The 12835-nt window shown below is 42.0% G+C and overlaps 1 protein-coding gene across 1 annotated transcript; it reads left to right on the top strand.

Annotated features, from left to right (window-relative positions):
* The first annotated feature begins 2370 nt into the window (after positions 1–2370).
* Positions 2371–2679, top strand: LOC133085009 (10 kDa heat shock protein, mitochondrial-like). The gene has a single exon (XM_061181841.1). The coding sequence runs from the start codon at positions 2371–2373 to the stop codon at positions 2677–2679; it is 309 nt and encodes a 102-aa protein (XP_061037824.1).
* The last annotated feature ends 10156 nt before the right edge of the window (positions 2680–12835 follow it).

The following is a 12835-nucleotide window of genomic DNA, read 5'->3' as shown; positions in this document are numbered from 1 at the left end:
GGAGATGTCATTTTCTTAAGTCTTCCTGTTTTCGTGACCAGAGCTACTAGTGGAAGGCTTACCACCATTTCACTGTCACTTACAAAAGACCATTCAGTTGCCCTCCAATGCATGCTTCTCTGATTAAAAATGATTTGGAGCATCTTTCCTTTGCTTTTTAACCTTGTGATTTTCCTGTCCTGTAAAATGCCTGATCAGATACTTTGCCCTTTTTTCCATCTGGGCTTTTCTTGGTTTCCGTTGCTTTGGAAGAGTTCTCTGCATATTGTTACTTGAAATTGGTGAGATTCCCCCCAGAATGTCATCTGACTGTGGGTGCTATCCAAAGTCACCTTCATTGAACAGAAATTCTTAATTCTGATGTGATCAAATTCTTTTTTTTTTTTTTGCCTTATAATTTGTGCTTGTCAGGTTCATTTAAGTCCTTCCTACAGCTAAAACTTCTTCAATTAACTTTATAATTTTATCTTTCACATTTAAGTCTTTTTAACCTCTGTATGTGGTGTTTGGTATAGATCCAGTTTCCTTTTTCTCTATATTCAAATTTCCTTCTATGGAGAGTTTCTATATAGAAACTTTCCTTATTGATTTGTGGTTCCACCTTAATGTATATTAAGCTCCTGTCCTATGGAAGTCTGTTTCTGAGCTCCTTCTTCTGTGCTGTGGGTCCATTTGTCTGTACCTGCACAAGACCACAATTTTTAATCACTAGAGATTTGTGGTATGCCTTAATATCTGGCAAAGTAACTTTACACTGACAGCTAGATCTTTAAAGAGATTATTTAATAACTCTATCTCACCATGCACAAAGCAATGTAATAATCCCAATGATATCAACACCTATTCTAATATAAAATGGTCACTTCCTATTTTTGTTGAGTGCCCATTGTTACTGGTATATGATGGGGGGGGAATGGGAGAAAACTATAAATGATAAATGATTGCTTCACTCATTCACCAAATATTTATTAAGCACCTACTAAGTGCTAGCTGGCATTGTTTTAAAGGCTGGGGATGGAGCAGTGAACACAAACCAAAAAAGAAACCCTGCCTTCATGAAACTTACATCTGAGTAATGGAAATCAGGAAATCATTTCAACAGCCTCTCCTCCCCCTAGCCTACTGGCTAGGGAATGTCCCTTCCCTGGGTGTCCTGGGTAAGAACCTACTCTGGCTCTTTGAGTGAGTGTTTCATGAGAAGAGAGACCATTTTAACCTGCAAGTAAAAAAAATGTTATTGCTTCTCTTAGGGTTTATAGGCAACCCAGATCTATGAATTAATTTACTCAAGATTTAATTTAAAAATAAAAATCAATGTTATTTAGGTTCATTGAAATAATAGCTAATTTCTTTTCTCTCCAGAGTTTAGTCATTGTTCTGATATTGAATAAAGATCTGTAAAAATGAAGATTAAAAATACCGCTGTTATGAATCTTTTAAATGATAATACAATCTAGTTATGTTCATTATGTTTTTTTCATACTGAAAATGAGACTATCCTTGAAAACAGCAACTTGGGACTAAAAGAAATCTACACAAATTCAGATCTGCACTCTCCTTCTCATCCCAGGGAGGAGTAACACAGGAGGATGCAGTTCATCCTAGATGCATGCACAGGCTTTGCTGGGGGCCTCTCCTAGCCAGTGGGTGATCCCAAGATACCTGAGGTTTCCAGTCTACCAGACGCTCAGCGGGAGGAGGGCTGACTGCAGTTTTTAGCACCACGGTGGTTTCACTTCATTTGCTCAGAACAGTATTGTAACATGGGGCTCAGACACCCTCAGGGGTTCAGTCAGAGAGCCGACCTGGGGGAGATAGGTTTACTATGCTCCACAGAGGTTTTAGAGTGAGGGAGAGCTGAGGTAGGAGGAGGAGGAGCTATGACACACACAGTTATGGACTGGCTGATCTCTCCAGTATTTCTAGGAGGGGACAACAGTGGGCTAGGATTCCTGTTAACTTCCTGTGTCCTCCCAGGCAGATCCCACAGAGGGTACCTCCTCACCCGCCTTTACAGAGCACTGGGGATGGGAGCACAGCTGGGCAACGTGGGGCACATTTTGACCTCTCTGTACTTGTAGGTAAGCCTCCTAGGGCACACAGAATTCTGAATGCAGCCAGTGGTGCTAAGTGCCTTCCCCTGCACGGAGCTTCGAGCTCTTCCCTCTTCCTCCAAGCCTGGCACCTGGGCAAATGCTTTAACAGTCTTGTTCCCGAAACCCTCATGATAACCCCGTGAGGACGGTGCATCATTCACATTTCACTGAAGGCTGAGATGAGGCTTGGAGAGCCTGCACAAAATGCAACTAGAGGGTCTCTTCCTTGTGGCGGCGGCTAGAGAGCAGAGTTCTAACTGTGGCAACCGGAGTCATGGCAGGACAGGCATTTAGAAAGTTTCTTCCCCTCTTTGACCGAGTATTAGCTGAAAGAAGTGCAGCCAAAACTGTAAGCAAAGAAGGCATTATGTTTCCAAAACAATCACAAGGAAAAGTATTGCAAGCATCGGTAGTAGCTGTTGGATCGGGCTCTAAAGGAAAGGGTGGAGAGATTCAACCAGCTGGTGTGAAAGTCGGAGATAAAGTTCTTCTCCCAGAATATGGAGGCACCAAAGTAGTTCTAGACGACAAGGATTATTTCTTATTTAGAGATGGTGACATTCTTGGAAAATACGTTGACTAAAATAAGTCACTATTGAAATGGCATCACGTGAAGCTAGCTACCCATTCCACTGAAGTTCTGAAATCTTTCATCATGTAAATAATTTCCATGTTTCTCTTTTATAATAAACTAATGATGTCCAAACTAATGAAAAAAAAATGCAACAAGATTCAGAGCAGGAACTGTAACCGAGCAGGACCCCGTGGGGCCTTCGCTGAATAGACACCCTCCACCCCCATGTCCTCTGCCTGTCTCTTGTCTGCAGAAAAACCTTAGCTTCTTAGGCCTTCCCTGATTTCCAAAGAGTAAATTTAATCAGAGAAGTGAAAAAAATGCAGAAAGAAAGGAAACAGTTAAGCAAGCCAAAATAATAATAGTTTAGCCATTAAACAAAGCCAAGGACCTTTAGTTCCTCCTCAAGAGCTATAGATAATATTCTGAGCCATGTCCTTTGAGCTATTTTTCAGGTAATGAAACCCCTACCAGGTGGAAGAAGTTAACTGTATGCTGCCCACAAGCACGTAGACCCCAGACTAGTTGGAACCAGAAGGTTGATGGTGTTGACTCCCTCGCCACCAATCAGAAAAATGTCCACAAGCCGATCACACACTCCACAACCCCCCTCCCTCACCCAGTCTCTAAAAACCTTTCCCTGAAACCCACTGGGGAGTTTAGGTCTTTTTGAGCATTAGCTGCCTGGACTCCTTGCTTGGCTCCTGCAATAAATGCTGCACTTTCCTTTACCACAACCCAGTGTCAGTAGATTGGCTTTACTGCACATAGGCAAGCAGACCCAAGTTTGGATCGGTAACAGAACCACGGCCATGTTTACTGAACCTGAATCTCTGCATTAGTCAGGGTTCTCCTGAGAAACGGAACCAGTAGGGTGTGTGTGTATGTCTCTATCTATATGTCTTTATTTTCTCTCTCTCTACTTACCTACCTATCTGTAAGAGAGGTTGATTTGAAGGAATTGGCTCCCATGATTATGGGGGTTGGCAAGTCCAAAATCTGCAGGGTGGACTGGTAGGCTGGAGACTCAAGGAGGGGATGATGCTGCAGCTTGAAGCAGAAGGCTGTCTGGAGGCAGAATTCCTTCTTCCCAGGCTGACCTAAGTTTGTTCTCTTGAGGCTTCAGCTGATTGGATGAGGCCCACCCACATCATGGAGGGTCATCTGCTTTACTCAGGGTCTACTGATGTATATGTTAATCACATTTAAAAAACACCTTCACAGCAGCATTCAGATGTGTTTGACCAAAATATGGATACTATGATCTAGCCAGGTTGACACATAAAATTAACCATCGCTGTTTCCATAATTGTTAGACATAACGTGAAAGAAATTAAGAACAAAAGTAAGCTTCTAGGTTAACTAGGACCCCACATTTTTATAGCACTTCTAGTTTTTATTCTACATTTATATTAGACAGAGGTTTCTTTCCAACATCACTCTTGTGCAAACATGAAAAGAAAATTAAGATTTCCTGGAATTCTTCATCAATGATGTCCCATGTCCTGACACCTCAGGAGCGAGGATGTTGTCAGAGTTGCCTCTGGGATGTTATTCCAAGCTGCAGACAGCCCTCTGCAGGCTGGGGTGTGGTGTTTTCTTGCTTAGGGTGGGCTGACTGATTTTTTCTTTATGTATTTCAGCAATAAAAAAGAATGACAAATTCATCTACCTCTAGAGACCTTCCTTCTTTGGGATACATAAAGCACTTGATTCTGGTGGGCAAGGAAGTGTAGACTCACAGTCATGTCTTAAAGAGGCTTACCTGTTCCATTAAGATGAAATCCAAGTGCCGCTCTCTGCCCCCCATCCTTCTGTGCACACAGCACCATCTCTCTTCAATGCAGGGTCAAGTGTAATCCCTCTGAAGATGTTTTAACCAGCAAATCAAACTCAGCACATGAAAAACGGTGACACCATAAACTGCCGTGACCAGGTGTGCACAAGCCTGGGCCATGACAACCAGTCACGATCAGCCCTGGACCTGGGCGGGGGCACGACTCCCAGCAATTTTAGAGGTGATGGAATGTGGAGGAGACGTGCATCTTAGAATCCATGAACTATTCCTACAGCTCATTCACTAGAAACACTGAATCTTCAAAAGTGGCCCACCATCCAGTGAGCATGAAACAGCCTGAAGAGGGGGCGGCATTGCCATCTGTATTTACCTAATATATTACCTTATTACTAAAACCTCTAAGTTTCTGGCTGACATTTCATTACTTAAATAGATGTCATCTCCTTTATAAACAGGCCAACCACACAGCCCAGTTTTCCTGGAAGAGCAAATTATAAACGGTGCTCCTCTGTAAAGTGTCCAATTTTGGACAATCCCAACCTGCAAGGTCAAAACCCTTTTTTTAAAATTAATTTTTATTGGAGTATAGTTGCTTTACAATGTTGTATTAGTTTCTGCTGTACAGCAAAGTGAATCAGCTACAGTATACATATGTCCCTTCTTTTTTGGATTTCCTCCACATTTAGGTCACCACAGAACACCGAGTAGAGTTCCCTGTGCTATACAGTAGATTCTCATTAGTTATCTATTTTATACACAGCAGTGTATATATGTCAATCCCAATCTCCCAATTCATACCACCCCTCCTCCCCTCTCCCCATATCCATATGTCCATTCTCTACCTCTATGTCTCTATTTCTGCTTTGCAAATAAAGAACACTCTTTGACATAAATTGCAGCAAAATCTTTTTTGATCCACCTCCTAGAGTAATGAAAACAGAAACAAGAATTAACAAATGGGACCTAATTAAACTTAAAAGCTTTTGCACAGCAAAGGAAACCATAAACAAAACAAAAAGACAACTCTCAGAATAGGAGAAAATATTTGTAAACGAAGCAATCTCCAAAATATACAAACAGCTCATGCTGCTCAATATCAAAAAAAAAACCAAACAACCTTATCAAAAAATGGGCAGAAGACCTAAGTAGACATTTCTATAAAGAAGACATACAGATGGTCAAGAAGCATGTGAAAAGATGCTCAACATCACTAATTATTAGAGAAATGCAAATCAAAACTACAATGAGGTATCACCTCACACCAGTCAGAATGCCTATCATCAAAAAATCTACAAACAGTAAATGCTGGAGAGGGTGTGGAGAAAAGGGAACCCTCCTATACTGTTGGCGGGAGTATAAAGTGGTACAGCCACTATGGAGAACAGTATGGAGGTTCCTTAAAAAACTAAAAATAGAACTACTATAAGACCCAGCAATCCTAACTCGTAGGCATATACCCAGAGAAAACCATAATTTGAAAAGATATATGCACCCCAATGTTTGTTGCAGCACTATTTACAATAGCCAGGACATGGAATCAACCTAAATGTCCATCAACAGAAGAATGGATAAAGAAGATGTCATACATACATACAATGGAATATTACTCAGCCATAAAATAGAACAAAATAATGCCATCTGCAGCAACACAGATGGACCTAGAGATTGTCATACTGAGTGAAGTAAGTCAGACAAAGACAAATATATGATATTGCTTATATGTGGAAACTAAAAAAATGATACAAAATGAACTTATTTACAAAACAGAAGTAGAGTCACAAATGTAGAAAACAAACTTATGGTTACCAGGGGATAAGGGGGGGATGAATAAATTGGGATTGACATATACACACTACTATATATAAAATAACTAATAAGAAGCTACTGTATAGCACGGGAACTCTACTCAATACTCTGTAATGGCCTATACGGGAAAAGAATCTAAAAAAAGTGTGGATATATGTATGTATATGTATAACTGATTCACTTTGCTGTACACCTGAAACTGGCACAACACTGTAAATCAACTATACTCTAATAAAAATTTTTAAAAATGTTTAAATTGATTTGAAATAAAACAGGCAAACAAACAAAAACAGAGATTTGCTCCTATTACCGCTGTTCTAAGGAAAAATCCGTGTGTGTTTCGAGTCCCTAGTGCTGGACTATTTCTGCACAGTATATCTGTTATTGGACATTATATTAGTCTGCTAGGGCTGCCATCACAAAATACCGGGGGACTTAAACAACAGACATTTATTTACTCATGGTTCTGGAGGCTGGAAGTCCGAGATCAAGGTGTTGGAGGCGTGGTGTCTCCTGAGGCCACTCTCCTTGGCTCACCCATGGCCACCTTCTCCCTGTGTCCTCCCGTGGTTTTCCTCTGTGCAGACACATCCCTGTTTTCTCTCTCTCTTCTTATAAGGATCAGGACCCCACCCTCACGACCACCTTTATCCTTAATTGCCTCCTTAAAGGCCCCATCTCCAAATACAGTCTCACTGGGGTTGGGGCTTCAACATATGAAGTTTACGTGGGGCCACAATTCAGTCCATAGCAAATGCGACCTTCCCGGAAACTCTGAGACCGAGGAGGTCATTGATATAAAGGTGGTTTCCATGAGCTGCCTGGTGTCATACGTACAGTTCATTCTTTCATTCAACAAGCATTTAATGAGCTGCCTGATGCCTGATGTGTTTGCTGTCCCAGGTGCCAAGGCAGCAGACAAGTCAGAGCAGGTTCCCATGCTCCTGGGTTGGTGTGTGGGCAGTGGGGGAAAATACACCTAAAATAAACCAGGCCGCTTCTGGTGCTGGTCAGGCAGGCAGAAGAGAGAGGTCAAGGGTACCGGGCCTGAGATGTGATTTTTCTCCTGCTCACTGCACCAATCAAGAGGAAGGACCAAACCTCCCAGGGGATGGCCAGGAGTAAACCTGCTATAGCCCTGTAAGTGCCCAAAGTGGACAGCGAGACACTGCATCCCAGCAAGATGACCAGTTACTCCCAGCTCAGCAAACAGAAGTGTCAGCCTGTGTGTTCCAGCTCGCCCACACACGGGGCCGCTGGGAGACTGCGGGAATGCCACACACAGAGGGAAGACCTGCACTTAGGGAACCCGTGGCTTTGACGGCGGGTAGAGAGAAGCCTGCTCCTCGTCTGGAGGGAGCCACACTCTCACCTCTGTGACAAGGCCCAAAGGAAAGAGCGGTTGGGCCCCTAGAGGTGCATCGAGGTGGGAGTGCTGGGTGCACAGAGGGGCGGGAGGAGATGAGGTGGCCGCCGAGGCCCTCAAGGAGGAGACGGGGCTGAGGGCTATGTGGCCAGGAGGCAGCCACACAACCGGCTAGAGAAAGCTTTCTGAGCAGAGCGAAAATCAAGTGCAAAAATCTTAAGGCAGGAGTGAGTCTGGGGTGGTTCCTGGACCAGAGAGAAGGCCAGAGTGGCTGGAGGGGACCCAGCCAAGACAAGGGGCACAGAGGGGCAGAGGGCTGGGCTGCATGGGCCTGCAGGTCACGGGGCGGGGGGGTGGGGGTGGGCTTTGTTCTGAGAGTGATGGGAAGACACCAAGCAGAGGAGAAACACCACCCGATCTGTGTCCCTGAAAGACCTCCCTAGCCATGGGGCAACAAGGGGATGTGTGCAGAGCTGGAGTAGCCACAAAACCAGGGGTCAGTCCACTGAGACAGGAAAGGGGGTGTGTCTGGGCCAGTGCCAGGTTCATGCGGTGAGGGGGTCAGAGCTCATCGAGGGGAAGTGTGATGAGGGTGACCAAGCTGATTCAGCTGCCACCTGCTGGGTGATGATCCACGGCCCACGTCGGGTATTTGCACAAACTGTCTCTTTTTATCCAGACAGTAGTCCCAGAGCTATGTTTTTCTTCTCAATTTGCAGATGAGAAAACACTATCAGAGACTGGTTCAAGACAGCAGAGTAGAAGGACATGCTCTCACTCCTTTTTGTGAGAGCACTGGCATCACAACTAACTGCTGAACAATCATCGACAGGAAGACACTGGAACTCACCAAAAATGATACCCCACATCCAAAGACAAAGGAGAAGCCACAATGAGATGGTAGGAGGGGCACAATCACAATAAAATCAAATCCCATAACTGCTGGGTGGGTGACTCACAAACTGGAGAAAACATACCACAGAAGTCCACCCACTGGAGTGAAGGTTCTGAGCCCCACGTCGGGCTTCCCAACCTGGGGGTCCGGCAACGGGAGGAGGAACTCCTAGAGAATAAGATTTTGAAGGCTAGTGGGATTTGATTGCAGGACTTCAACAGGACTGGGTGAAACAGAGACTCCACTCTTGGATGGCACACACAAAGTAGTGTGTGCATCGGGACCCAGGGGAAGGAGCAGTGACCCCATAGGAGATTGAACCAGACCTACCTGCTAGTGTTGGAAGGTCTCCCGCAGAGGCGGGGGGTGGCTGTGTCTCACTGTGAGGACACGGACACTGGCAGCAGAAGTTCTGAGAAGTACTCCTTGGCGTGAGCCCTCCCAGAGTCTGCCATTAGCCCCACCAAAGAGCCTGGGTAGGCTCCATTGTTGGGTCGCCTCAGGCCAAACAACCAACAGGGAGGGAACCCAGCCCCACCCATCAGCAGACAAGCAGATTAAAGTTTTACTGAACTCTGCCCACCACAGCAACAGCCAGCTCTACCCACCACCAGTCCCTCCCATCAGGAAACTTGCACAAGCCTCTCAGAGAGCCTCATCCACCAGAGGGCAGACAGCAGAAGCAAGAACTACAATCCTGCAGCCTGTGCAACAAAAACCACATTCACAGAAGACAGACAAGATGAAAAGGCAGAGGGCTATGTACCAGATGAAGGAACAAGATAAAACCCCAGAAAAACAACTAAGCGAAATGGAGATAGTCAATCTTCCAGAAAAAGAATTCAGAATAATGATAGTGAAGATAATCCAGGACCTTGGAAAAAGAATGGAGGCCAAGACTGAGAAGATGCAAGAAATGTTTAACAAAGACCTAGAAGAATTAAAGAACAAACAAACAGAGATGAACAATACAATAACTGAAATGAAAAATACACTAGAAGGAATCAATAGCAGAATAACTGAGGCAGAAGAACAGATAAGTGACCTCAAACACAGAATGGTGGAATTCACTGCTGCGGAACAGAATAAAGAAAAAAGAATGAAAAGAAATGAAGACAGCCTAAGAGACCTCTGGGACAACATTAAACGCAACATTTGCATTATAGGGGTCCCAGAAGGAGAAGAGAGAGAGAAAGGACCTGAGAAAATATTTGAAGAGATTACAGTTGAAAACTTCCCTAACATGGGAAAGGAAATAGCCACCCATGTCCAGGAAGCGCAGAGAGTCCCATACAGGATAAACCCAAGGAGAAACATGCCGAGACACATAGTAATCAAATTGGCAAAAATTAAAGACAAAGAAAAATTATTGAAAGCAGCAAGGGAAAAACAACAAATAACATACAATGGAACTCCCATAAGGTTAACAGCTGATTTCTCAGCAGAAACTCTACAAGTCAGAAGGGAGTGGCATGACATATTTAAAGTGATGAAAGGGAAAAACCTACAACCAAGATTACTCTACCTGGCAAGGATCTCATTCAGATTCGATGGAGAAATCAAAATCTTTACAGACAAGCAAAAGTTAAGAGAATTCAGCACCACCAAACCAGCTCTATAACAAATGCTAAAGGAACTTCTCTAAGTGGGAAACACAAGAGAAGAAAAGGACCTACAAAAACAAACCCAAAACAATTAAGAAAATGGTCATAGGAACATACACATCGATAATTACCTTAAACGTGAATGGATTAAATGCTCCAACCAAAAGACACAGGCTTGCTGAATGGATACAAAAACAAGACCCATATATATGCTATCTACAAGAGACCCACTTCAGACTTACGGACACATACAGACTGAAAGTGTGGGGATGGAAAAAGACATTCCATGCAAATGGAAATCAAAAGAAAGCTGGAGTAGCAATACTCATATCAGATAAAATAGACTTTAAAATAAAGAATGTTAAAAAAAAAATAAAGAATGTTACAAGAGACAAGGAAGGACACTACATAATGATGAAGGGATCAATCCAAGAAGCAGATGTAACAATTATAAATATATAGGCATCTGACATAGGAGCACCTCAATACATAAGGCAGCTGCTAACAGCTATAAAAGAGGAAATCGACAGTAACACGATAATAGTGGGGGACTTTAACACCTCACTTACACCAATGGACAGATCATCCAAACAGAAAATTAATAAGGAAACACAAGCTTTAAATGATACATTAAACAAGATGGACTTAACTGATATTTATCCGACATTCCATCTAAAAACAGCAGATTACACTTTCTTCTCAAGTGCGCATGGAACGTTGTCCAGAATAGATCACATCTTGGGTCCCAAATCAAACCTCAGTAAATTTAAGAAAACTGAAATCATATCAAGCATCTTTGGTGACCACAATGCTATGAGATTAGAAATGAAATACAGGGAAAGAAACATAAAAAACACAAACACATGGAGGCTAAACAATACGTTATTAAATAACCAAGAGATCACTGAAGGAATCAAAGAGGAAATCAAAAAATACCTAGAGACAAATGACAATGAAAACACAACGATCCAAAACCTATGAGATGCATCAAAATCAGTTCTAAAAGGGAAGTTTAGAGCAATACAAGCATACCTCAAGAAATAAGTAAAGTCTCAAATAAACAATCTAACCTTACACCTAAGGAACCAGAGAAAGAAGAACAAACAAAACCCAAAGTTAGCAGAAGGAAAGAAATCATAAAGATCAGAGCAGAAATAAATGAAACAGAAACAAAGAAAACAATAGCAAAGATCAGTAAAGCTACAAGCTGGTTCTTTGAGAAGATAAACATAATTGAAAAACCTTTAGCCAGACTCATCAAGAAAAAACGGGAGAAGACTGAAATCAATAGAATTAGAAATGAAAAAGGAGAAGTAACAACTGACAATGCAGGTATACAAAGGATCATGAGAGACTACTACAAGCAACTCTATGCCAATAAAATGGACAACCTGGAAGAAATGGACAAATTCTAAGAAAGGTATAACCTTCCAAGACTGAACCAGGAAGAAATAGAAAACATGAACAGATCAAGCACAAGTAATGAAATTGAAACAGTGATTAAAAATCTTCCAACAAACAAAAGTCCAGGACCAGATGGCTTCACAGGTGAATTCTATCAAACATTTAGAGAAGAGCCAACACCCATCCTTCTCAAACTCTTCCAAAAAATTGCAGAGGAAGGAACACTCCCAAACTCACTCTATGAGGCCACCATCACCCTGATACCAAAACCAGACAAAGATACTACAAAAAAAGAAAATTACAGACCAATATCACTGATGAATATAGATGCGAAAATCCTCAACATAGTACTAGTAGACCCCAGCAACACATTAAAAGGATCATACACCATGATCAGGTGGGATTTACCCCAGGGATGCATGGATTCTTCAATATATGCAAATCAATCAATGTGATACACTACATTAAAAAATTGAAGAATAAAAACCATATGATCATCTCAATAGATGCAGAAAAAGCTTTTGACAAAATTCAACACCCATTTATGATAAAAACTGTCAACAAAGTGGGCATAGAGGGAACCTACCTCAACATAATAAAGGCCATATATGAGAAACCCACAGCAAACATCATTCTCAATGGTGAAAAACTGAAAGCATTTCCTCTAAGATCAGGAACAAGGATGTCCACTCTCACCACTATTATTCAACATAGTTTTGGAAGTCCTAGCCACGGCAGTCAGAGAAGAAAAAGAAATAAAAGGAATACAAATTGGAAAAGAAGAAGTAAAACTGTCACTCTTTGCAGATGACATGATACTATACATAGAGAATCCTAAAGATGCTACCAGAAAACTACTATAGCTAATCAATGAATTTGGTAAAGTAGCAGGATACAAAATTGATGCACAAAAATCTCTTGCATTCCTATACACTAATGATGAAAAATCTGAAAGAGAAATTAAGGAAACACTCTTATTTGCCACTGTAACAAAAAGAATAAAATACCTAGGAATAAACCTACCTAGGGAGACAAAAGACCTGTATGCAGAAAACTATAAGACACTGATGAATGAAATTAAAGATGATATAAACAGACAGAGAGATATACCATGTTCTTGGATTGGAAGAATCAATACTGTGAAAATGACTATACTACCCAAAGAAATCTCCAGATTCAATGCAATCCTTGTCAAATTACCAATAGCATTTTTTACAGAACTAGAACAAAAAATCATAAAATTTGTATGGAGACACAAAAGACCCCAAACAGCCAAAGCAGTCTTGAAGGAA

Source organism: Eubalaena glacialis, chromosome 2 (genome assembly GCF_028564815.1).
Source record: "Eubalaena glacialis isolate mEubGla1 chromosome 2, mEubGla1.1.hap2.+ XY, whole genome shotgun sequence".
Taxonomy (NCBI): domain Eukaryota; kingdom Metazoa; phylum Chordata; class Mammalia; order Artiodactyla; family Balaenidae; genus Eubalaena; species Eubalaena glacialis.
Note: the sequence above shows the minus strand (reverse complement) of the source record. Positions and strands in the feature narration are given on the sequence as shown.